The 24617-nt window shown below is 37.3% G+C and overlaps 7 protein-coding genes across 12 annotated transcripts; 1 reads left to right on the forward strand and 6 right to left on the reverse strand.

Annotated features, from left to right (window-relative positions):
- Positions 1 to 56: 56 nt before the first annotated feature.
- LOC104721459 (beta carbonic anhydrase 5, chloroplastic) lies at positions 57 to 3426 on the reverse strand. 2 transcript variants are annotated; one of them, XM_087470621.1, is made up of 10 exons: positions 3181 to 3426; positions 2162 to 2330; positions 2003 to 2064; positions 1576 to 1731; positions 1443 to 1491; positions 1232 to 1345; positions 1088 to 1141; positions 775 to 857; positions 589 to 694; positions 57 to 508 (listed from the first exon to the last, which is right to left on the reverse strand). In XM_087470621.1, exons 2-10 carry the CDS (start codon positions 2246 to 2248, stop codon positions 305 to 307), a joined length of 915 nt encoding a protein of 304 aa, XP_087326747.1. In that variant the 5' UTR covers positions 2249 to 2330; positions 3181 to 3426; the 3' UTR covers positions 57 to 304. The 2 variants fall into 2 exon arrangements, with proteins under 2 accessions (XP_087326747.1, XP_010436275.2); XM_010437973.3 differs by lacking the exon at positions 3181 to 3426 and having other exon boundaries at positions 2162 to 2430.
- Positions 3427 to 3429: 3 nt separating this feature from the next.
- Positions 3430 to 4887, reverse strand: LOC104719998 (uncharacterized). Its single transcript, XM_019231230.2, has one exon. The coding sequence runs from the start codon at positions 4657 to 4659 to the stop codon at positions 3700 to 3702; it is 960 nt and encodes a 319-aa protein (XP_019086775.2). The 5' UTR covers positions 4660 to 4887; the 3' UTR covers positions 3430 to 3699.
- A 314-nt stretch (positions 4888 to 5201) lies between these two features.
- Positions 5202 to 5735, reverse strand: LOC104716799 (uncharacterized). The gene has a single exon (XM_010434243.3). The coding sequence runs from the start codon at positions 5629 to 5631 to the stop codon at positions 5350 to 5352; it is 282 nt and encodes a 93-aa protein (XP_010432545.1). The 5' UTR covers positions 5632 to 5735; the 3' UTR covers positions 5202 to 5349.
- Positions 5736 to 6560: 825 nt separating this feature from the next.
- LOC104716800 (uncharacterized) lies at positions 6561 to 7209 on the reverse strand. Its single transcript, XM_010434244.3, has 2 exons — positions 6812 to 7209; positions 6561 to 6723 (listed from the first exon to the last, which is right to left on the reverse strand). The coding sequence occupies exons 1-2, from the start codon at positions 7137 to 7139 to the stop codon at positions 6698 to 6700; spliced, it is 354 nt and encodes a 117-aa protein (XP_010432546.1). The 5' UTR covers positions 7140 to 7209; the 3' UTR covers positions 6561 to 6697.
- Positions 7210 to 9017: 1808 nt separating this feature from the next.
- Positions 9018 to 12020, reverse strand: LOC104716801 (uncharacterized). Its single transcript, XM_010434245.3, has 11 exons — positions 11748 to 12020; positions 11599 to 11642; positions 11126 to 11206; positions 10772 to 10879; positions 10424 to 10515; positions 10256 to 10330; positions 10102 to 10171; positions 9779 to 9880; positions 9586 to 9694; positions 9428 to 9490; positions 9018 to 9343 (listed from the first exon to the last, which is right to left on the reverse strand). Exons 1-11 carry the CDS (start codon positions 11950 to 11952, stop codon positions 9225 to 9227), a joined length of 1068 nt encoding a protein of 355 aa, XP_010432547.1. The 5' UTR covers positions 11953 to 12020; the 3' UTR covers positions 9018 to 9224.
- A 107-nt stretch (positions 12021 to 12127) lies between these two features.
- On the forward strand, positions 12128 to 16501 carry LOC104716803 (potassium transporter 13). 5 transcript variants are annotated; one of them, XM_010434247.3, is made up of 10 exons: positions 12128 to 12681; positions 12761 to 12989; positions 13082 to 13330; positions 13470 to 13520; positions 13791 to 14051; positions 14153 to 14205; positions 14302 to 14416; positions 14536 to 14790; positions 15055 to 15577; positions 15665 to 16501. In XM_010434247.3, the coding sequence occupies exons 1-10, from the start codon at positions 12208 to 12210 to the stop codon at positions 16200 to 16202; spliced, it is 2748 nt and encodes a 915-aa protein (XP_010432549.2). In that variant the 5' UTR covers positions 12128 to 12207; the 3' UTR covers positions 16203 to 16501. The 5 variants fall into 5 exon arrangements, 3 of the variants coding, with proteins under 3 accessions (XP_010432549.2, XP_087326749.1, XP_087326750.1); XR_015569230.1 differs by having other exon boundaries at positions 12208 to 12681; positions 14302 to 14458; XR_015569229.1 differs by having other exon boundaries at positions 12208 to 12681; positions 14302 to 14438.
- Positions 16502 to 16526: 25 nt separating this feature from the next.
- LOC104716802 (copper-transporting ATPase PAA1, chloroplastic) lies at positions 16527 to 24589 on the reverse strand. The gene is given in 18 exon segments (XM_010434246.3): positions 16527 to 16816; positions 16819 to 17010; positions 17117 to 17197; positions 17627 to 17830; positions 18094 to 18340; positions 18728 to 18825; positions 18889 to 19021; positions 19494 to 19651; positions 19733 to 19783; positions 20046 to 20192; positions 20837 to 20986; positions 21163 to 21261; positions 21450 to 21677; positions 21914 to 22191; positions 22277 to 22351; positions 23460 to 23613; positions 23770 to 23823; positions 23915 to 24589. Coding segments are annotated over 18 exon segments (2856 nt in total). The 5' UTR covers positions 24386 to 24589; the 3' UTR covers positions 16527 to 16780.
- Between the last annotated feature and the right edge of the window lie 28 nt (positions 24590 to 24617).

Genomic DNA, 24617 nt, shown 5'->3' on the forward strand with positions numbered 1-24617 from the left:
CATTGCGTTCAATTATGTATGCGTTTAATCCACTACAATGGCAAAATTATTATATCTTAGAGAAAAACCAATCAATTCATTGCACAAATCCGGAGCCTAAACGAAATCACTGATGAAACAACTGGACAATAAAACAAACATTAGTACCTGAAGGGGTATCTCAAGTTTTAGCCTCAATAAGACAAAGTAAGAGAAAGACTTCAACACAAGTGGTAACAAACACATGATAATCACATGCAAAAGGGGTCTGATGTTTCTATGAATTATGAAAAAACTCTATGAAGATTGAGATATTTGCTAGTGCTCAGCACCAAACTGACCGGTCTTTAACAGCAATTCCACTGCCTTCCTTCTTACCTCTGCTTGCTCCATAATCGACCGTCCATTTCTCAAACGTACAATCAACAAAATTATAGTATCCACCATGGAGAGACAATGATCCATTCCGCACTTTCTCTTCTATCCACGGGTAACCAAGCAGCCTTTCTAATGAATTATTTATGGAGGCCTGCAGGTTTATAGTATATATATATGAGTTCACTGATCTATAGATGATATAATTCTCCTGATTTTCCCAAAAGACATCACCTTTTCACAATGTTGACACTGATGATCAAAATGGAGGTTTGAAGCAACAGCTTTAGTGCTTTCCTTTGCTTTCTTCCCCACAACTACCCAGTTTTGTATGAAACTTCTGTTAAAAGGGAGATGCAATATGGCAAAGATCAACAACTATGAATTTTTCAATAGACTGAAACAAGAACTAGTAAAAACCTGGAATCTACTTCGTCTTCCATTTTCATTAAAGCTTGAATTCCACCACAGCGGCTATGACCGATGACTAAGATGTTCTCCACCTACAAATTTAAGAAGGAGACAAGAATTTTAATGAACGTATTTACAAAAATGTAGCTACACATTGCCTTTATGCAGTTTATATTGCCTTAAAGTTTGAGCTTAAGTGAAAAGAACAAACTCTGTAGTAAAAGTTAATTTCTTAAAAGAAACAGAACCCTGAACAGTCTAAACAGTGGAAAATGCTCTACTTAAAACTTGAAACACTCTAAGAGATAAGATAGATACTTACATTAAGAGTATTCACAGAGAACTCGAGAGCAGCTTTGGTTTCAGTAGGTCCAGACTTCACGCACCAAGAAAATGCATCAATATCAAAAGATGAAGCAGGCTATATATAAAACAAAAATGGCAAATCTTCACTAAATTGTGTTACCTCAAATGAAGGTACTAAATTAGCAATGTTACGAACAGTGAATGCGTCACCCGGTTGAAATCCAAGGATGGCAGAAGGACAAACCCTAGAGTCTGCACAAGCAATCACCAGAAACTGTTGCTTAAACTGTTAGCAACAATTTCCTTTCTCCAGAAAACATTTTTAAACAGCATAGATATCTCATAAGCATATGTAAAAGTGTAAAAGCTACCTTTGGAGCTTGAGCATCTGCCAGATTTTTGTAGTGTTCTAAGTTATCCCTGCTCACGAGTATATATATCATCAGGGTGAGGTAACCATTGAAAAAGCAAAAGACTGAAAAGAATAGGTACTCTGCCACTTACATATACTTAAGCTTCTTGAAGGCAAGGAACCGCTGTTTCATGTCGTCAAATACATCAGTGTTATTTTCTCTGTCAATTGCAACCCCATTAGCTTCCTGAGTCAGTCCAGGTGTCTTTCCTGAAGCCATCATTCGCAAGTTGGCAGTTTTTATTATACTGCAAAACCACAAAGGTAATACTAAATCAGAACATTTGAATAATAGAAAACAACTCCACTGAGATTTGAAGCATAAGAAAAGAAAAACTTCTTTTGCAAATCTTATAAAAAGACACACATACACACTACTTATATAATATGATGTAAGGGTACCCAGAAAAGTACAATGGATCATTCAACATGTGAGTTCTTATTAAATTGTCAAAACTAAAGATGAAAAACTCAGGTAAGATCAGCAATCCCAAATCAAAAAGCCTAGAAATTATTAACCTGAAAGAAGCTGGAGGAATTCTCAACTGGGTTTCCTTTAAATTATGCTTGGAACCGAAGATCTGAATCATCAAAAATGCAATAGAGAAATTAAACAGTGCAGATATGAATGAAACAGTGTGAGGGGGGGGGGGAGGAGGGAGAGAATTGAAAACATACCGCCGCTTGAGTATGGAGATGAAGGAGAGACGTGGAAGAAGGAGAAGGATCACGAGAGAGAGACAAGTGTGTGGGAATGGCTGCCATGAAAGAAGTCTAGAGAGTAAAGTTGGGTATATCGAATCTGGATCAACAAAGCACAAAGCATCTGAAGAAGAAGAGCCTTCATCTGAAAAATAATATACAACAAAGAGGCCCTTCCAAAAATTAAATATTTGATTTACTAGTATTATTTATTTTCTTTTTGGGTAAGAAGTGGATGTGAATGCATTTCTCCAACAATGACGGAGAAACCAAAGTTTTTGTGTCGTGTCAGTTTTTGACCCCACGTCCCCACCCTCCCTAACCTAATGTAACTTACCATAATAAAGCTTTAACAAGGAATGTGAATTAAGCAAATGACAACAATAAAATATATATCAACAAGAGTTTAACATGTGATTTACTGTAATGCATATAAATTACCAAGATTTGCACGGAAACAAAACAGATCTATTTGATAAATTGAATGTCACAGATACCAAAAAATCCGAAACAAATTATTGACCTTAGTCAACTACAAAAAGGAAAGAAAAACTGACAGACCCAGAGACGTCATCTATGTTCCGTTCATCTTAAGTTCTTTAACTAACAGTTCTCTTAAAATCTAGTTTGTCTATCTGTCCGTGTGTCGTTTTCTCTATGAATAAACAGCCTGTAGTTTATTTACAGGAGAGAATAACAGCATGATTTGTAAGCCAGATAGTAATCCCCCAAATTTCAAACAGTATAAACCCTAATAATTTCTAAAATCAAACAGTTGATGGATTCGCTATAGACATATGCAATTCGACTCCGATCGATGACTCAATCTTCAATCATCTCGACTAGGATGCAAAAATTCTATTGTTATAAATCAAACCCAACTACAATCATAGCACCAGTCCAAACCATCAGTTCTACTAAACAGTCTAACAGCGATCCTACAACTAAACCGTAAAATTATACTCAAATTCATAACTCGTGAAACAAAATCTAACCTAAATCGGTAAAGATGAAGACTTCTCCTTGAAGAACGAGGACATATCTGGTGATTGGGTTCTCTCGTTGAGTCGTTGAACAAGAAGAAGACAAGAGTTGTCTGGGACAGAAGAGATTAACCGATAAAGATGAAGCTTCTTTTAATGAAACGCACCGTTTAACACTAAAAAAAACTGATTTAAAAGCTTATCCATTCACATAAGACACAGTAATCTGAGTTTAATTAAAATCCAGATGGTATAAACAAATACAATGAAACTTTGGTGTATATTTATACTTTTTATCAACATACATTAATCCCAAAAATCCAAAGCAGAGTAGAAGAAGCTGCATATCATCAACTCTCTTGTCTTGACTTTACAAAGAGTGGCTAGCTAGCAGCTCTGATTAACAAAATCGTATATCATTAGGGGGTTTGATTTTGAGTAGTCTTCCCCTAAGAAACTTACTTGATGGACTACTTGTCTTTTTTTTTAAATTCATATAGCAATGATGAAGATCTCTTATTGTAACTTATACTACTTTCCACTGTAAGAGATAGATCTCTTCAAGAAACTTGACCTCCCAACAACAATAGAAGATCCAGTATTGCCTCTCTTCAACTTCTCCTTTTCTCTACCGACAACAAGTTCACTTACCCTTGAACCCGATAACGAATCCAACGACACTGATCGTCTCACCCGCTGCTGCGACTGCGACTCACCGTGATGATGATCTCTACTAATAATATTACTAACAAACCCATCTCTTTCTTCCTCGATTTCTTCATCTATATTACCATCATCTCCACTTTCTTCTGGAATCATCGTCACACGGATCTCTTCTTGACTCTCACTTATACGATCATCAATCATCATCGTGTTGGCCACTACGATAGGAGCACGACAGAGCGGGCAGTTGGTGTGTGATCTAAGCCACGTATCAATACAAGAAAGATGAAAAGCGTGTTGACACTTTGGTAACAACCTAAGCGTCTCTCCTTCTTCGAATTCGCTTAAACATACAGAACAATCAGTTCCTTCCACAACACCATCTTTTTTACTATACTGACACACTTTGATCGAACTTATAACCGTTGGATTCAACCCGATGGTTCTGATATGCCATACCGGATGATCCACGATAACCGGTGACGGTCCATCAATATCCCAGTTCCTAGCTTCTTCCATGCTCCATCTTCTTGATATTGTCATTAGTCTTCTCCTGTAGTAAAACTTGAAGCAGAGGACAAGTAAAGTAAGGAGAAACAGAGTTGTGATGATAGATGAAGCCGAGATGATCAAGATCCTCTTTAGGTTATCGTCATGGTGGATCACTGCAGGTGGAGTAAGACCTGTTACTACGACGATCTCGCAGATGGAAGGACACTCGTCAAGACAATAGGATGAAAAGTATCCTATACTTTTCAACTCTTGGATGCAATTGTATTTACAGAGCGAGTCCGATAAGGTTTCGTTATCATCCAACAGAAATCTCATGATTCTTCTTGCTTTAAGATCATCAATCAACAAGCTCTAGAGAGAGAGAGAGAGATGAAGAGGAAGAGAAAAATCAGAAAAAGAGAAGATGTGAGAGTCGTCTTCATCTTTGTTATCTCTTTTGCTTTCTTTCTTTAGAATCAAGTTTGGTCAACAAAAGTAGGTTGACGCTATCTATCCTCTTAATTTCATCCACAATAATTGATTTTCTTAAATATATAAATGTTACAACAATATTTGAAACTACAATTTAATAGAAAAAGTAATATTTCAAACAAGTAACAGAAATTTCTTCATTTGATTAAATTTGAGACTAGAAATATCAGTGGGTAATTAAATATGTTTTGGTAAAAAGAAGAATATATACTGGTACTACTACTCTCCACTGCCTTTAGACGTTGTATATCCGATTTTCTGATGTGTATATGTATGGTCTAAACTTTTTGTTGAGTCAAGATTCTTCTTGGTATAGTTTAAACCAGCTTAAACATTCCGGTTCGTTTTGGTTATAGTCTGCTATATAACCGAACTCATGAGCCAGATTTATTTCAAAATTGATAAGAATTGTTTAAGCTAAATGTTAGAACGAGTACAACATATGGTGGACGGTGGACCTCCTAATGATGTGGGTATACAAAAGAAGGCATAGACGCACATTCTCATTTACGTACAACAAGTACATAGAGTGATCTAGAATCTAACGGTGGTGGGACCAAAGCAGCTAAGACCCATTGCTTTCTCAAAGGATTTCTCAAAGGGTGTGGTGGTCATGGGCTTGGATCTGATGACATCAGCCGAAGACGGAGAAGGAGAGGGACGAGATGGGACTGTGATGGTACGGACGCGAGCCATTGCTTCTTTGTGGAGTAAACGAAGAGGGTAGTTCCACCGAGCAACGCCTTGGTCTTTAAGCACTTCCACCGCCGCGATTGCCGTCGCCACCGCCCACGAAGCTTGCTTTCCGGCATTCATCTCTTATTTCTTCGTTTTAAGTCTCTTTAAAAGTGTATTTTTCTTTAATAAAAAAGTTTATTTTGATCTTTGGATTTAGCTATGTTTTTGGACTTCGTTGTTGCATGGAAGATTTGGTTTTATAAAGGTAGGTCGAGAAAAGTGATAGAGAACGAAAACAAGAGGCTGAAGCAGCCGCAAGTATTGTAATTTGGGGAGCGCTCGTGGTTTTGTTTTTTTCCGAGAAACAATGTACGTGGGTTCTTTTAATTTTCCCATTAGTTAATTTTTTTTGTTTTCTGTTTTTTAAAATTGATTAATTATAGTATTAGTTTCATTAAGATATTGTTCAAAAATAAAAATAACATTTTTTTGTTAAAGAATATTTAAGATATTGTAAAACAACGCCCACCGTAGGGTAGTTTTTTTTGTCACTTAAGTATCATATTAAATTTGACTTAATTTAACACTCTAATTCCACGCAAAAATAGTGAGAAATAAACTTCCTCACGTACACGAAAATTTTATACCGTTTGATGGAGGCGTCACGTTAGCTACACAAAAGCACGTCAAGACAAAATGTCTTTACACGGATATGAACATGCAAGTCGTCTATCTTGGTTCGAACACTTCCAAGTCGTTTAATGTGTTATGCTCTTTAATGTTGGTTCTTACAATTATGATGCTCCTCAAAAAACTCTGTACTGAGGAGTGAGGATCACTTTGCTAGTATGTTAAGCAAATTTTTAATAATGAAATGAAGTTGGAGTTTAAAAAACTTAAGCGTCATTAATCGGAATGGGCGTATAGAAAATGAGTTAGCTAGCTAGTTGGATTTTTTTTGTTTTTGTTTTTGTTTTTTGTTTTTTTCCAATTTTCGAATAGAAAACATTAATTAACACACTATCATTTGATTTTATTACTCGCAAACTATATATATTGCCGTCTCATTATTTTCCGATCCTCCATTTTGATTTATATAAATTTATTACAAGACCCAAATCTTGACATCATCATCATCATTATTCAGACACTATTACATCTTAATAATTTTTATAGCAAATTCAATTTCTGTTTGTCTCCCTCTTCAATAAGCCTTCGGAATGGTGTAACCTAGTAGATTCAAATCCAAATTAAGACATATTTTAACAAACACGAAAATAATAGTACAAAATATCAAGAAAAAAATAATAATACTTACTTCCACATTTGTAACCGGATGGAATCTTCTTGCCGCAAGAACGAGCGACATAAACAACTTTGTCCATATCAATATAGTTTGTAACATCCCTCGAAACGTAGCTGCAAGCACAAGGTACGTCGATTGGATGGATTAGAGCACAGCACGACCGAGATGGGGGAGGAGAATTTGGTCCGGCGCTGCTGACGTAGCGTTGACACTCATTCATCAGTCCCGACAAGTTAGCTCCACATACCTGAGCTGTTGCCACGTGGACATTGTCAGAACCTATCATGAAAAAGGCTACTGCTAAAATAACTGCTGTCCTTATCATTCTACCAGCTCCCATCTCTTCTCTCTTTGTCAACGGTTTTTAAGTTTTGTAATGAATTGAAATCTATGATGTGCATATTGTGGTCAGACGATAGATTTGTATATATATAGGCATGAAGTTAATGACATGCTTAGTTATAGTAACAATTTTTATTGTTGGTTGTTGTAGTGGGAATTAGCAACAAGGGGAGGGAGTGCTCAATAATATTTGTTATCTTTGTAGGTGGGGAATGTTTCGTGGCAGTTTTTGAGTGACGTTCCACTTATTAGTCTTATTTAGTGGAGTGGTTGAAAATAGTTTAGTGACTGAACTTCTTTATGTCTCTAAATGAGTGTCGATAGTTAAAAGATGTCACTTAAAAAATTGTTAAATTTGGTGACATTTGTTTTAGATCGCTAATCTACTGCTAAATTTGTGAAATGGGTTATCAGTGCATTTTCTTACGTTCCCGTGTGTGTGATGCTTTCTGATTATGTCTGCAATGGTACGAAAACAACTATGTTTTAAAACTTGTTTCCACTATCTATATATGAGAGAACACTTAATCAAGTATTTCTATCACTCGACCACCATGAGTTGGATGATGTGATAAAAAATTTCCGGAACCGGTTAAGCACTATCTTGGAGGATGGAAGCTCGAAGTATGAAAGTGGAATCCAAACTTGGTTTGCATCAAAATTGAATAGCAATTAGAATGTTAGGGGAACTTTATTTATATATTTTTTAAAACGTAGGCATTCATTGGTAACTAACATTGTTTTTTTTGAATATAATTTAACATTAAAAAATAAAAATTCTTACGAGAAAGGGAAATTTCAAAGTGGAATGGTCTGAGCCGACGAGAGATGTGAGGTTGATCTAATGCATCAATATTAAATATGGACAATTTTAGCTGAAATACAATAGTGTAACTAAACAGTTGTATTAAGAGTCTTGCTCAATGTTTTGCGGAATACACCCATGCTTGTTTCCTTCGTTTGTGGACATTAAGCTAAATGTTAGAACAATGGTTGTTCCGAGTACAACATATATGGTGGACCTCCTAATGATGTATGTGGGTATACAAAACAAGTCATAGACGCGCATTATGATTTACGTACAATACCGGATCCACCATATACAAGGGTGGTGCAGGTGCATTACATGGATTTTTTAAAATATATGTATATTATATGATTTTTATAGTATGCACCACATTCAAATGTAAAATTGCATCGGTGCATCAATTTCTGCATCCCAATAAATTTTTATGTTATAAGCTTTTAAATCCAATAGACATAACAAATTTTATACTCATTTAAGTTTTTCCTTTTCTTTTGGTCGAGGATAACAATAGGCAATTTTTTTATAAATCTAATTAAATCCCTCACACAAATATTTTTTCTCCATAATTTTCTAAACTACATAAACTGTATATTGAATTCCTTTCTAACAGTGACAGGGGATTAGAGAAAAAAAAACTCATAGGTTTGAGAAATTTATTTGACAAACAAATTGGTTATCTTATGCAAATTTCTTGTAATTTTAGTTATTTTAGTTGTTTTTAGTTTGGTTGATTCACTTTTTTTTGTCAACAAGTTGATTGGTCGTTTCCAATTGGTCAAGTATACATATGTTTGGTACTTTGGTTTATAAATTATGTTATTATGTTTATAGATGCTTTCATGATTAATAATTAAAAAAGAAATTAACGATTTTTTAAAAAATAATTAAATAATTTTTTGCACCCAGTGAAAATTGTTTATGGATCCGCCACCTGACAGTACACTCGAACCATGAGCTTGATGTGTGTCTGAACAGACCGAGGGATATGACTCATATCATATGAGGTTGAGCTAATGAAACAATTATTATAAATAAAAAATGGACAATTTTAGCTGAAATACAACAGTGTAATGAAACAGCTGTATTATAAATGACTAAACAAGCTTTTACAAACCTTTTACTCACGATCTTTGTTTCAGTTGAATAAGCGTCTAAGCGTTACAAATTACAATGTTACAAAGAATTACAATGGTTACAGAGAGAGACCATCCTAAGAGACATTCGGTCTGGTTTAGTTTGGTTTACCGGTTTAGAACCAGTATACCAAAGATTGTCTTAAGCTTTACCGGATTTGCTAAAAGAAACAATCTGTTTCTCTCTGTGCTTCTGAACAAGTGCTTCCAGATTCTTCGCCTTCTCTTCTCCATCTTTGAAATGTACTCTTCTTCCATGCCCTATATACAAAACCGCTATCAAAATCCAAAATCTTTATTTAAGTTAAGCAGATATATATAGACATATATGAAAAGTGCACTCACCCGGTAGTAGCCAATTGAAATCCAGGCTGATCAATTTTTCTACGTTCTCGAGCTGGAGAGGCACTGCCACAAACACAAAAACATTTAGATCAAACTTTATCCTTTCTATATTCTTGAATGAAATATCCAAAGACATTCAACAGATAATAAGTCTTTACCTGAACCGTGATTGTACTGCTCTAATATGCTTAATCCAGATTCTGACATTATCACATGGTCTCCAGTGAATAATGCCTTGAGGGGCTTATGGAACAGGCACACGGATCCCTGCAATATTGTACTAAGCTCTTATCCCGAGATCATAATGAAATTCTTTCTAACAAATATGTTCTTGCAGTTGGACAAACTTACTGCTGAATGACCGGGAGTGTGTATAAGCTCAACATCTTCATAGAGGCTCCATGGTCCACTTCCTTCTAGCTTTAACTCCACATCAGAGGTCGAAGGTTCAACCTAACAAAGTAACAATATCCCTTACTAACAGTCAACTAAAGCTGGATTTAGTAACAAAATTGTTTTCCTAGCCAGTTTGCTTTCTATTTTCTATAGAGCATACATATAGTCAGCCCAAGGTCCTTGTAACTCTGTAAGCAAGCTTTTTCTCACAAAATTCAGATGTTGAAAATCAATCAAAAATGTGCATAAAGCTAAGTGCCATAAGTTCAAGGACATACATCTTCTGAATGCAGAATTCTGGTAGACTTGAATCGATCTGCCCATTTCTTGTGATCCGCAACATCATCCCTGAACAATAAAGTAGCTTATCCTTATTATAGAGGTTACAAGAAGAAAACATGGAGTTTCTCCTTTTGCTGTTGTTAACTCTACCTGTGGGTCAAAAACATGTAGCGAACACCACCCATCATCTCAATCTTTCGAGCAAGTTTCTCCAAGTACCTAGGACTGCAGGAAACAACAAAACCTCGGTATATCAGTTGTGTCGAGTTAATGGCCATAGCGAAGATAATCATAAAAATATTGCAAGGAAGCATATACCTATCAACAAGTATATTTCCCTCACGATGAAGGATCAAGTATGAAGTTGCTCCGTAGGATTTCTTGGAATGAAACCCACAATGAAAAACGCCCTGAGAATAATACATATCTCACAATTGATTAGCCTCAGGGAAAACAGAAGACAGCATATAAGAGCAGGATAGCATGGAAGCATGAGTTCTTTGTAGAGCTTAATCAATTAAGAACTTAGGAATATTGTACCTACAGCTATTCAAAACCTGAAGACAAAATCTCAATACATTTTGAGGTATGCTTACAATTATCTAAGCAGAGTTTTAAATTGTTATAACCATCCTAAAAAATGAATGCTAAGGGATGAGAATCTACAGGAAGTGTGTCTTTGTCTACTGCAAGTGGAAAAGTCTCTTGGGCTTCCCCTATGTCAGCAGGTGGAGTTTCAGTGCGAATGGAGCCCGTCGGACAAGATAATAAGGCCTGAAAGAAACACGAAACTATGAATAATCAGAACAACCTCATAGAATCGTCTAAGAAGGGAAATATCAAATTTGTTATCATAAGGAAATTCTCAGTCTACGAAATTCTAGCAAGCATTTCCACAAAGAAGGGACCTAAAGGTACCCAAAAACGCTATAAAAAAATCAAAAACAAAAATAACTCAAAAACATCTCAATGTGTGTTTTAGAGATTAACGAAAAAGGAAAATCAAGGTTGCTACGGCACCTGAAGAGCATTGAGTCTTTCCTCCTTACACGTTGGTTGTTTAATAACCGCAGACATGTTGTCCTTTCGAGTGAATACTTCCTGTGAAGATAAAGCAGACAATACAGTATAAGAATTTGCTAAACAAATTCAAAGGTAATATAAACATCTCTCTAAAAGCTGCTTTAGCCTGCCTACAAACAACTATAACTTGAACATTCTAAATTTGTCTTCTAATGTAATGATTGTGAGAAGCCAATTAATGAAGCTGATCAAAATCAAGAGTTAGTATATCTTTCTTCGAGATCAAGCCTAAGACATTGACTTCCCATTAACCAAAACAAAACACCCACAACTACTTTACCTACCAATCAATAGATCCAAAAGCTTAAAACAATGGAACTGTTCATAGGACCACCAAAACGACCCACAAGACAAGAGAAAGATCAAAGAAATACAGAAGCTTTTACAGAGATAGGAGAAGGAAACCTTACCGGAACCATCCAACGACATGTATCACAATCAATACAAGTATTGTCTGCCAAAACAAAACAAAAAAAGCAAATCCATTGTTATTGATCTCTCTTTGTTTCTTCCACCAATCAGCAATAAAAAAAAAAAAAGGTAAACAGACTTCACTTACCAACGAAGATATCTCCTTCGACGTTCTGAGTACGTCGTCTAGGGTTCTCATGACTTGTCACTTGAGCTGCTTTAATAGATCCAAACACTCTCCTTTTCGTTAAACCCGTCGAGCAAAAAGAGGAAGCTTTTGATGTAAAGATCAGTTCTTTTGAACGGATTTGATACGAGAGCGACGAAATCGTAGAGGAAGAAGCTGAAGCCATGATTGGATGATCGATTCTCTCGTCTCGTTGTGACTTTTGATGAGCGTGCGTGTGTGTAGCACAGTCGCAGCTGCAGAGACGTACTCATCTTGAACTTCGCCCACTGTCAAAGACTAACTAGTTGACTATTAAAAAAACAGTATATATTTGACTAATCGAGGACCCGAATTAATCTAACGAGATCCGGTTTACTTTTGGTTAAGCTAATTTGTTTCTTCGGTTGAATTGATCAATACCGAGTCGACACGTGTAAGCATGTTTCTCAGTCGTGCCAGGTCCTTCATCTCTCTCTCTATCTCTCAATCTCAAATTCTCAAAAAACACCATTGTTTTTTCCTTGGATTGGATCAGAGAGAGAGAGATACGAATCTGAATCTAAATCTGAATCAGAATCACGAGATTTTCTTCATTGTGTGTTTTCCCGACTGTGATTCGATGTTTCACGTGGAAGAAGAAAGCAGTGGAGGCGATGGGTCTGAGATTGATGAGGAGATGGCCGGAGACGATTCCACGACGTCATTGTCACGATGGGTGTTTGATGAGAAGGATGACTATGAGGTTAACGAAGATTACGACGATGATGGATACGACGAGTATAATCACGCTGATTTGGATTCTGATGATGAGGATGACAATGTTGAGCAGCGTTTGATTCGAACTAGCCCTGCCGTTGACTCTTTCGACGTTGACGCTCTTGAGATTCCTGGAACTCAGAAAAACGATATCGAGGTTTTACAATTTACATGTTGTTTACTTTTTCGAATCTGATTAAGTTGAGGAACTTGCTAATTTGTTTTTTTGTTTGCAGGAGTCTGGCATAGGGAAGAAACTCATACTTGCTTTGCAGACTCTAGGGGTTGTATTTGGTGATATTGGTACGAGTCCGTTGTATACCTTCAGTGTCATGTTCAGAAGATCTCCAATTAACGACAAAGAAGATGTAATTGGAGCCTTGTCATTGGTTATATACACTTTGATATTGATCCCTCTTGTAAAGTATGTATATTTTGTTCTTTGGGCTAATGATGATGGTGAAGGTATCTCTTTTTCCCTTTCTATCTGGTGTAAGTTTTTAACTTCTTTTTTTAAGGTAAAATGCCTCCTTACTTTTTTTGGAAATGAACTGCAGGTGGTACTTTTGCTCTGTATTCGTTGATCTGCAGGAACGCAAATGTTAGCCTTATCCCAAATCAACTTCCATCAGATGCTCGCATATCAGGCTTTGGTTTGAAGGTTCCATCTCCAGAACTTGAAAGATCCTTGATTATTAAAGAAAGACTTGAGGCGTCAATGGCCTTGAAAAAGCTTCTTCTTATTTTAGTTCTTGCCGGCACTGCTATGGTGATTGCTGATGCCGTTGTTACGCCTGCAATGTCAGGTACTTCTATGCTGTCGGCTACTTTTTTTTTGTTCATATGTCACATAACAATTATAGGGAAAAAGGATTGTGAGCATTATTACTATTGCATGAATAATCTGCCCTCTGCAGTTAACTCTATACTCTTTTTTGGATACAGTAATGTCTGCTATCGGTGGTCTGAAGGTCGGAGTTGGTGTTATTGAACAAGGTAAATTTTAACCGTCCGTAGTTGATGTTCATTAGCGTATATATGGTCATGAGCATATGATTTCGTCTGACTTCCACAACTTGTAAAAGCTTCCTTGGATATATGTATTCCTTGGACCAGACAACTTTTTATGGGTTTATAAACTCTTCTGCCCCCTCAATAGTGGCTAATGATTCTACTAAGCTTTCAGCAAACATTATAATCTTATCTTTACGAGCGATTGGTGGCCTATTTTTTGTGAAAAGTTTCTGACTGTGGCTTCATTTGCAGATCAGGTGGTCGTGATATCAGTCAGCTTTCTTGTGATCTTGTTCAGTGTACAAAAATATGGAACCAGCAAACTGGGGCTTTTTTTGGGTCCTGCTATACTCCTGTGGTTTTTTTGTCTTGCTGGCATTGGAATTTACAACCTCATTAAATATGACAGCAGCGTTTTTAAAGCGTTCAATCCTGCATATATCTATTTCTTTTTCAAAAGAAACTCTATAAATGCATGGTATGCACTTGGGGGTTGCGTTCTATGTGCAACCGGTAAATTTCATATTCTGGAATATATATTTTAAAAAGCTTAAATATCTTGAATGATTTTTTGACCAAATTTCATTGCTTGTTTCTGTACATGTGGATGTCAGGATCGGAGGCCATGTTTGCAGATCTTAGTTATTTTTCCGTTCACTCCATCCAGGTGGTTTAAGGAGATAGATACTCATTTCTTGCTCTTTCTTTTCTGATAGTTCTTTCTCATCTGAACTTTTGATTCAGTGGTAGTGTTTATCTGCAGCTTACTTTTATCCTTCTGGTGCTACCTTGCCTATTGCTGGGTTATTTGGGTCAAGCCGCATACCTTTCTGAAAACTTCAGTGATGCTGGGGATGCTTTCTTTTCGTCAGTTCCAAGTAAGATCCATTAGCTTCCACAGTACGTCAAGATCGACAAGGGTATTCCTTCATTTGCTGGCTTGATTTTACCTCTCACTTCACGTTTCTAACTGTTTGTTACTCTCTTTATGTTTCAGGTTCTTTATTCTGGCCAGTCTTTGTCATTTCTAATATTGCTGCTTTAATTGCCAGTCGCGCAATGACAACAGCCACATTTACATGCATCAAACAATCAATAGCACTAGGCTGTTTCCCACGTCTTAAAATAATTCACACCTCAAAGAAATTCATTGGACAGATTTATATACCGGTTCTTAACTGGTCCCTTCTGGTGGTGTGTCTGATCGTTGTCTGCTCTACCTCAAACATCTTCGCGATTGGAAACGCATATGGTAATATTTTCTTCTCGTAGCATCTGGTTTGGGGAAATAGAGATATTTGGCTGAAACCCGTTATAGTTACTTTTAATTAGTTTTACCACACAAGTTATTGAACCTTAAGTTCTAGTACATGGTGTTTGATGTTTTTCTGTTATAAAGATGATGTAATTACTGTCGCTGTTCTTTACTTTCTAACTTCTCTATGCACTTTTTTTGTGTGGCTTGTCCGTTAAGCCTATACATATTCATGTTGAGATTTTTGATTTACATCTACAGGCATCGCAGAACTGGGAATTATGATGACCACGACAATTATGGTGACCCTTATCATGCTTCTTATCTGGCAGACGAACATCATAGTTGTGAGCTTGTTTGCGTTTGTTTTCCTGGCAGTCGAACTGATTTTCTTCTCATCAGTTTGTTCAAGTGTGGGTGATGGAAGTTGGATAATCCTGGTTTTTGCTACAATCATGTTTCTCATAATGTTCGTTTGGAACTACGGAAGTAAACTGAAGTATGAAACTGAAGTTCAGAAAAAGTTACCAATGGATCTACTACGAGAACTGGGCAGTAACCTTGGGACGATTAGAGCACCCGGTATTGGTCTGCTTTATAATGAGCTAGCAAAAGGAGTTCCAGCAATTTTTGGTCATTTTCTAACCACCCTTCCTGCGATCCATTCCATGGTTATCTTTGTGTGTATAAAGTATGTTCCTGTTCCAAGCGTGCCTCAGTCCGAGAGGTTTCTTTTCAGACGTGTCTGCCCAAGAAGCTATCATTTATTCCGCTGTGTTGCCAGGTAAACAAACAATCGGTTTTCAAATGGAAGACAGTTTAGTTATAATAAATATGTTTTCATATATAAAGTGCTGTCCGTTTAAAACAGGTATGGATACAAAGATGTGCGGAAGGAAAATCACCAGGCGTTTGAGCAAATACTGATTGAAAGTCTAGAAAATTTTATACGTAAGGAAGCGCAGGAGCGTGCACTTGAGAGTGACGGAGACCATAATGATACAGATTCCGAGGATGATGTCACTCTGTCCAGAGTTTTGATAGCACCCAATGGAAGTGTGTATTCACTTGGAGTGCCTCTCTTAGCTGAGCACACGGATTTTTCAAACAAGAAACCCGTGGAAAGAAGAAGGGGCAGCATTGATTTTGGGGCAGGTCCTTCAACGGCGTTGGATGTGGAGCAGAGTCTAGAAAAAGAATTGTCGTTTATTCACAAAGCAAAAGAGTCAGGGGTGGTGTATCTGCTGGGACATGGGGACATAAGGGCTACTAAGGATTCTTGGTTTCTGAAGAAGCTGGTAATAAATTACATGTATGCTTTCCTGAGGAAGAACTGCAGGAGAGGGATAACAAACCTAAGCGTTCCGCATTCGCATTTGATGCAAGTTGGAATGACTTATATGGTATGAACTGGACCGATCAAACTACTGGTTTTCATCTACGCGCAAGTTCTCCTGAATTTTCAAAGAACACGTAACACAAGCCAATTCAGGAGAGGTATTTTTTTCTACACATTGTTTCATAAGTGCGATTGGTTCTAAAGTATAGGAGAAATGATTTTTTTTTGTATCGAGAGTTGATATTTGATTCTGTGGTTGTTATATATTGATTGATTTGTATGGGCTCGTTCCAGACTGAGTATATTGTATTGGAATATAAAAAGGACTTGCTCTGGCAATGAGTTTTGCTATGTGACATGAATTTTGTATCTCTACTTCGTATGTGACATGATATAACTGAAATTCCGCCGCTTTATTGCCTATAAATTTTTATACAAAATCAAATTACAGAGTATAAAATGCCAAAGCCAAGACAGAGTTTTGAATGTGTTATTGAGGCTATGTGCTACATTCTCCAACAATTGATACCCTAACAAACCCTCTCAAGAATGAGGAAGACCCGGAATTATTGCTAAGAATAAAAAGTAACAAACAAAACAGACTAATCTCTGCAAAAATCACGATATCGTGACTCAAATACGCCTCATTTAAGAGCTTTCCTTCCATCTTGTATTCTCATGTGGCTCTGCTTTGTTCCCTCTTTTGGTTTCCATTTGACATTTTTGTCTTTTCGGTTCGAGAAGAATCTGTACCTCAGAAGTAAAGAGTTAGTCATGACACCGAGAGAGCTTACACCCATGAGAGCCCCTGCCATTGATGGAGTCAACATGGTTCCAGTCAATGGAAGCAACACTCCCGCCGCAATTGGGATCCCTACCTACATAGTTTTTAGTTAAACAGAACATAAGACAATATTAACTCATTAGATATTCACAATTTACTCAGCAATGAAATTAAGACATGAAAAATGCAGAACAACTTACAATGTTGTATCCAAACGCCCACCAAAGATTTTGCTTCACAGTCTTCATGGTTTGCCGACTTAGCTCCATTGCATCAAGCAACTGCATGTAAATCATGTAAATACTTACTACATGTGTCCAAATTCACGTAGGCCAAAAGGAAACATCTAAAACCCTTGATTCAGTAAGAAATTGCAGTTTCCTATGACCAGCAATTTTACGCATCAATGAAAAATCTATACAACTAGATGAAGATGCATAATGACAAGTCTACAAGTCTTAAACATGTTCTAAGTTTCATCAAAAGTAAACTTCAGTTTGTAGTTGGATTACATCACTACTGTTAGATACACTAGTTTTTTTGTATCTTCCTGAAATTAAAATTAAATCAAGCTAAATTGATTTGCACTAATAGCATATATTGGATCAAAACGGCAGTGACTATCTAACTTAATGTAGTAATCAGTCGGAGCTCTCACTTTATAGCACAAATGAAAAAAGTACAAATGCTGTGGGGATAATATGAGAAACCTGTGTTAATCGATTGCCCATCAAGACAATGGGAGACACCTCACTGGCCGCTCCTGCACCACCACCCATGGCCACTCCAACATCAGATGATGCCAGAGCAGCAGCATCGTTTATTCCATCACCCACCATGGCAACAATCTTCTTATTTTTTTGAAGTTCATTGATAAAGTTCTTCTTCTCTGCTGGTTTAACTCCTGCTATAACCTGTATAACAAATTAGATCATGCATTTTGAAGGGAATGAGGAGATTGCAGGAACTTTATCTGAGTATCTGACTAATGAAAGTCAGTAGGACCAAATTTTAATTTGTTCAAAACGAGGGTTATGCCTATAGCTCAATCACTGATTTACGGAGATGACTTTCTAATCTTTGGTAAATTCTCGCCAAATACCACTTTTTAGCAAACCATGCATGCCAAAACTCCTAAACAAGTTTTTTCAATCCATGTAAGAATATAAGAACATACCCGTTCTTGATTAATTCCTACGACAGAAGCTACATAATTGGCAGCGTTCCTCTTGTCACCAGACAGCATGTACACATCAATTCCCTGGCGAGTCAAATTCTCAACAACTTGAGCAGCATCTTCCCTGATTTTATCTTCAAAACGGATGACTGCAGCAACTAAATTATCCACCCCAATGTACACAACAGACTGGTTGTTAAATTCATGCTCTTCTAATGCATGCAATGAGTTCCCAGTGGCTCCATGTCTGCATAGCGCAAGAGTAAATTAAAAAGAGAGCTTCTGTCTTTTTACAGTTCAAAAACCTGCAACTTCCCTATGTTTATCATGTATTATTTATTAACTGTTCAGCTTCACATGTCCCACAAATACTTATAGTTAGATAGGTATGTACAATCCTATGGAGGAAAAAAGAATATACGTGGAATCTTGATTTTTGGCCAGGCAGCATTAGTAGGTGAAAATTGTGACAGCAACGACCACATCATCAACAAAGAAAATGCATAAATGGCGATACTGATATAAATTATACTAACATGAAATATAAATGAGACTACAATGGTTACTTATCAGGAGCCAAATCACACCTAAATTAGATAATAAACCACTTAAACAAAGGATGAACATATAATACCTCTGAACCCATTCTAGGGTTCCAACTGTAACCCTCTTATTATTGACAATAGCAACAGCACCAGACCCTGGTTCTTCAGTAAATGTTCCCTCCTCTGCCTGCAGTGATGGAGTTCATTAGCTTCATCGAACTAGGGAAATGATTATTATTTACAGTCTTACCTTCATAGTTTGACAATTACGAGCCCGGGCTGCTTTTATAATCGCTTTCCCTACAGGGTGAGTAGTGTTTGATTCAACAGCAGCTGCTAACATCAAAACCTCAAATTCTGACCAAGTATCATTCAAATTGTCTCTGCATAAGAATATGAGGAGTCAGATGTTTTCACAAAACACAGAAGTATGTGGAAATTTCAAGTAACAAAAACTAATTTGAAACAGTACAAGGCATTAACAAGTATTATTTAAAACTATCGAAGAGTTGTGCCAAGAAGCATAAACAAATATCAACCCTGAAAAGCTTTTAGGCGCAAAATTGGGTATGCAAGAAGCTTCATATAAGAAAGGTAACAATATCTTGTCAGTGAGAGACTTCCTAATGCAACAAGGCGAATATTTGAACACTCTCCATGTTTTGCTAGCCTCTTTTGTTCCCATCCGATTTCCCTCTAAATTTAACCAACTTTCATATTCAAGTGAGCCTTAAGGTTTTTTACCTTGAAAGCCTAACATAGGTAAGCCACACACAACGGAAAGTCTCTAAGTATCAATATACCCTTGATGAACATGTAGATCACTGAATATTTTGAATCAGTAAAGAGCCTAACCTTGGATCTTCAGGAATAATGACTTCAGTCACAACAGGGTGTCCCGTCGTCAGTGTCCCAGTTTTGTCGAAGACAACAGTATCAACCGAGGAAAACTTTTCAAGAATATCACCACCACGAAGAAGTAATCCTCTTCTTGCTCCTAATGATGTACCAACCTATGGGATATATCAAGGTCTTCAACGTCTTACTCTGTCTGATTGATGCAGAAAAAACTCTTTATTCAGTAGAAAAATTACCAGCATTGCGGTTGGTGTAGCCAACCCAAGGGCGCAAGGACAAGCCACAACCTGGTCCAAATGAAAGTCTGTGAGACAGCATGATAAACAAAAGATGGAGAAACTCTTTTTAAGCCATCCTTGGTTTGATAAATCTAAATTATTAAGGTTCTAATACAGGCAGAAGTGAAATACATATCCACTCTAAATTTTTAACTGATATCATGGGCAGTAGTTCAGGTGGTTGTATTTGCTTTCAAAACTTTGTTTGCACATGCTTGATCTCATGAAAGTATTAACGTTTAAATCAAAAATAAATAAATTTAAAGCATACCAGAACGCTGCAAGATAGTTGAAGGGCCAAAGACATTGGGCTCCCGTTTTGCAATGCAGAAGGAAGAACATGAGCACCAAATAGATTCCAGAATGTAAATGTAGCCGCAGAGAGTGCCATCACTCCATACGTGAAGCGCCCTGCGACCTGTAAGTGCAAAAAAAAAATCATTTAGTCCTGGTTAAATCTAAATGTGCAAATTTGCAATTTCAACTCCACGCCATCCAACAAAAAATGTCTTCTCCTATATAAACTCAGTGCTAGTAGTTACCCAGCTACTAACACCGCTGTGGCTATTCAGCAATTCTAAGAGGATATAAGATGCTGAAAGTTACGATACTATATGGGCCAAACAGGAAAAGAAAGAAAGCAAACTATGGAAATTTCAATTTATTCATATTATTTCAAAATCAGAACACAGGTACAGTAGACTCCATAAATTTACAGTGATCGAGGAATAAGAAGACGTCTCAGTCCCATTAATTAGGAAACCCCCATAGAGACATGATTGTCATAAGAAAACTAGTATCTATTGTTGTCTCAACAATTTTCAACAGCATGTTAATGATATCTACAAAGGAAATCCACAAGATAGTATCTCGCTGAAAATACAATACAAATTGGTTTCTCAATCAAATATCTATCCAGTAACGGGAAACTCACTGACAGGTTTGTCAAATTGCCATGTCTATGGAAATACTTCAAATTTTTATATGCTCCACAACATTACACGGGAAATCAAGGTAAACCCAAATTGGTATTAAAAAAGCACTAGGAAAGAGAGGAAAGACCTTGTCAACCAACTGCTGTACTGGTGCTTCTCTACTCTGAGCCTCTTCAACCAGACGAATAATGTCCCCAACTGCAGTTTCACCTCCTGATCTATGCACTTCGACTGTGAGAGTTCCATTCAGGTTTATAGATCCTGCTGCGACTTGACTCTAGCCAAAAGATTTTTCCACAAAAAAAATTTGAGTTATTTCTACAAAATAAATTTCTAAAGTTGATGAAACTCATAATATGTTCAAAGGAGTGTCAACCCAAAAAGTCGTGATGACAATATCCTCACCTATCTCAGGCTACACTAGATAAAGATAGGGGTGGAATAGAAACTTACCCCTGGCTCTTTTGTCACCGGCAATGGTTCACCTGTGAAACTTGACTCATCAATGGCGCTTCTACCTGACTTGACAACACCATCTGCTGGAACTCGGTCCTGGGTAAACAAGGAGAACATAACCCACACGTCAATGAAAAGGACACACAAATAAGAGCATTAAAAAGAAAAATATTTATCCTCCTTATAACTGGCAAAAGAATGAATGAGAATATCCCTTCCAGTTAAATAATCTAAATGGGAAACAACAACATACTATGCATAAGCATGAAAATCTCTCTTCTTACTCCTGGTAGTATGACGACTAGATCACCGACAGAAAGACTATTACAAGGAACTTCAACAGTTGAATTTTGCTGATCCCCATCAAGCAGAAGGCGAGCTTTTGAAGGCAAAACACTCAGAAGGCCAGTCATATCACTGGTGGCTTTTATTTTAGCTTGTTGTTCAAGATTCCTTCCCAGCAATACAAAAGCTATTAACATAACTGGTTCCTCAAAAAACATCTTCCAACCCTGAATGTCAAAACAGTTTTACAGGTATATAATATCAGCCATCAATCGCAAGGACAAATACAGATATGGAGGTTCAAGAGTTTAAACACTCCTAGCTTACAGGGAAAACGTATAAGTTTAGATCAAAGTTGTTCAGCATTAAATAAAAAATTTCATTAGTGTTAACCCGTAAAGAAATTTCATTAATCACAACAAACCTTATTTAGAGGGTCTGAGGGGAAGGATAGTTTAATTACCAATTTTGGAATCATGGCTGCCAGTGAGCTAACAGAAAACGATGACAACGCCCCAAGACCAACTAGCGTGTTCATGTTAGGAGAACCCTTTAAAAGGCTCTTGACACCATCAAGTACTAGCTTGCGCCCAGGACCAAGCAACGTAATCAAACATAAAGACACATGGAATCCCGTTGAATGGATTGTATGAATCCAAGGAGCATTAACACCTAGAAAGTGAGTTAAATGGCCAACTAAGCATACAGCACATAGGGCCCATGAAACAGCAAGCTCGCGACCTGTAAAACAATCAAGTGATATACAAAATTCAGAAACAAAATATCAATTTCCTGTAACAGCAAATCAAATTGGGGAAATCATTACCACTCTCTTTCAAGCGAGCCTGCTTGTCTTTTGTCTTTGTTTCGAAAACTTTGAAGAAATTCTCTGTCACCAAATCTGGAACGAAGAGAGATACTAAGTGCTCATACCAAGAAAGACAACTGTAAAATACCCTGACCCAGAAAAGCATGGGCATCCAGAATCTTTCTGCTACTGATAAGCAAACATCCCTAAGAATTACATGTAAAGAACGAAACAATACTTTAAGATAGGATAGCTAAAGAGAATAATTACAGAAGAACAAAGACAAGAGTTCTTGACAAATTAATACATCCCCAAGTCAAGCTAAAATGATGTATCAAGTGGATAGAGTTACGAAATCCATTACTGAGTGAAGGTCTGCCATCAAAACATAAATCCAATGAGTAGTATAAAATTGACAATTATAGAACAAGGTCATCACTACAGAGCTATGCTGTCTGGTTCAGAGAAGGGATGTCATAAATGGAAAACATAAGATAAGTACACTGTCTTAGGACAATCAATTTATCACAAGGACTGACAACAAATTCTATATAATTGGAACCACTAGCGCCAGAAATTTATGTGTACAATCCATTCTCCATTAGCAGCTGCTCTTAATCATCTGTTAAAGGAGAAGTAATCAAGTTAGTACACTTAGAACTAGTCCACAACAAAATCAAAAATCAACAACTGAAAATTTTAAATTACATCAAACAAAGAACATACCATACGGATAATGATTGCTGCTGGAGAATTTTTTTGTACTATCAAGGTGCAAACTCTCCTGCAATATCTTCAGGAACATCCCCTACCCCACAATTATCCACCGGATTTGCAAAAAGATGATGAGTTTTTATATTTACTTCCAGTCAACTAGCATTACTGAAGCACTAAACTTAAGGCCCTATATTTTCTAACAACATACATCCAAGGTAACCTTTTAGCTACCTGTATTATCCCAATATAACCCTATTCCTAGACGCTAAACTATGAAAAAAATCAGAAAAGCTTTAAACACAAAATAAGATAGTATGCAGGGACTGTACGTCAAAGAAACAAACAAGATCTGCAAGACTGGGTCTACAAAAGCGATCTAAACAAGCTTATATGGAAAACGGAAAATAGTGATCATGATCCCCTCCACCTTTACAGAAAAAAAAAAAAAAAAAAGGATCACCAAAAAAGATATTAGGAGTCACACCTCGAGGAGTAGACTGAAACCCGCAATTGGTCAGATGGTTTGCAAGCGTCTCGCCTAAACTCTTTTGCCAGTCGGGTACACTTTTAGCTTCCGGTACAGGCCATACAATTGCTGTCTCAGTGGTGAGATTAACACTAGCAGAAGCAACTTGAGGCTATACATGAAAGAAAAGTAAACAAAACAAGAGAGTTTTTAATAAATTGGGCAACCATACTCTGTGAGAGAAGAACAGACCACCAATTTGGTCTGGCTGAGAGAAGCAAAACAGGAGAGGAAGAAGAGAAAGAAAAGTAAAAAACTTCGTACTTACTTGGCTTTCCAGTATCTTCTTCACACTTGCAGAACAACCTCCACATGTCATCCCCTTCAAATAGAGTGTAACATCGATGTCAGCAACACAATAACAGTATTGGATTGAATTCGAAATCATAGAGAAAAAAAGTGAGAGCACATACTCCAACATCGAGGATAATAATATCTGACGACGGAAAGGAGACACCATCACTTGCTGCAGCACCCAATTTCGACTTGGAATCACCACTCTCCGATCCTCCGCCACCTCCGCCGCCACTTCCACCATTATACCCACCGAACCCTGCACCGCCGCCGCCGCCACTCGAAATACTCCTGAAAGACGTCGAAGAGCTCGACAAACACTGCAAACGGCGTCGGATAACCGGCAAAACAGCAGCTCCCAAGCTTCTCAAAGCTGAATTAGACGAAGTAAGCCTACTACCATGAAACCCACCAAGACGGCGCACGGGGGGAGAACAACGAGCGAGCAATAGAGGATGGAGATGTCTGGCGCCGGATAAATGACGGTTAAGAGCTTTAGAAAGAGTGAGGAGAGGTAACGAAGGACCACCACTAGTTCTGGCCATCGTTGTGGCCGTGACGGTTGAGAGAGCTGAGAATGTAGACTCCATGGAAGTGGTGGTGGCTCCGTTATCTCAATCCCCCGAATCCCGTTTTATTCTCTCTATGTAAACGAGTGGTATCCACGTGTTAAATCGCTTTCAGAGTTTTCTAATCTTCTTCATCATACAACTTTTGGTTTGTCAAAAGGTTCGAAGTATGTCGAATGAGTCAAAAAAAAAATTACAGAACGAAAGGAACATACTTTTCGTGGTTACAGAGTCACAAAGTTTACACCTTTCG

Source organism: Camelina sativa, chromosome 10 (genome assembly GCF_030686135.1).
Source record: "Camelina sativa cultivar CO46 ecotype springtype chromosome 10, ASM3068613v1".
Classification (NCBI taxonomy): Eukaryota; Viridiplantae; Streptophyta; class Magnoliopsida; order Brassicales; family Brassicaceae; genus Camelina; species Camelina sativa.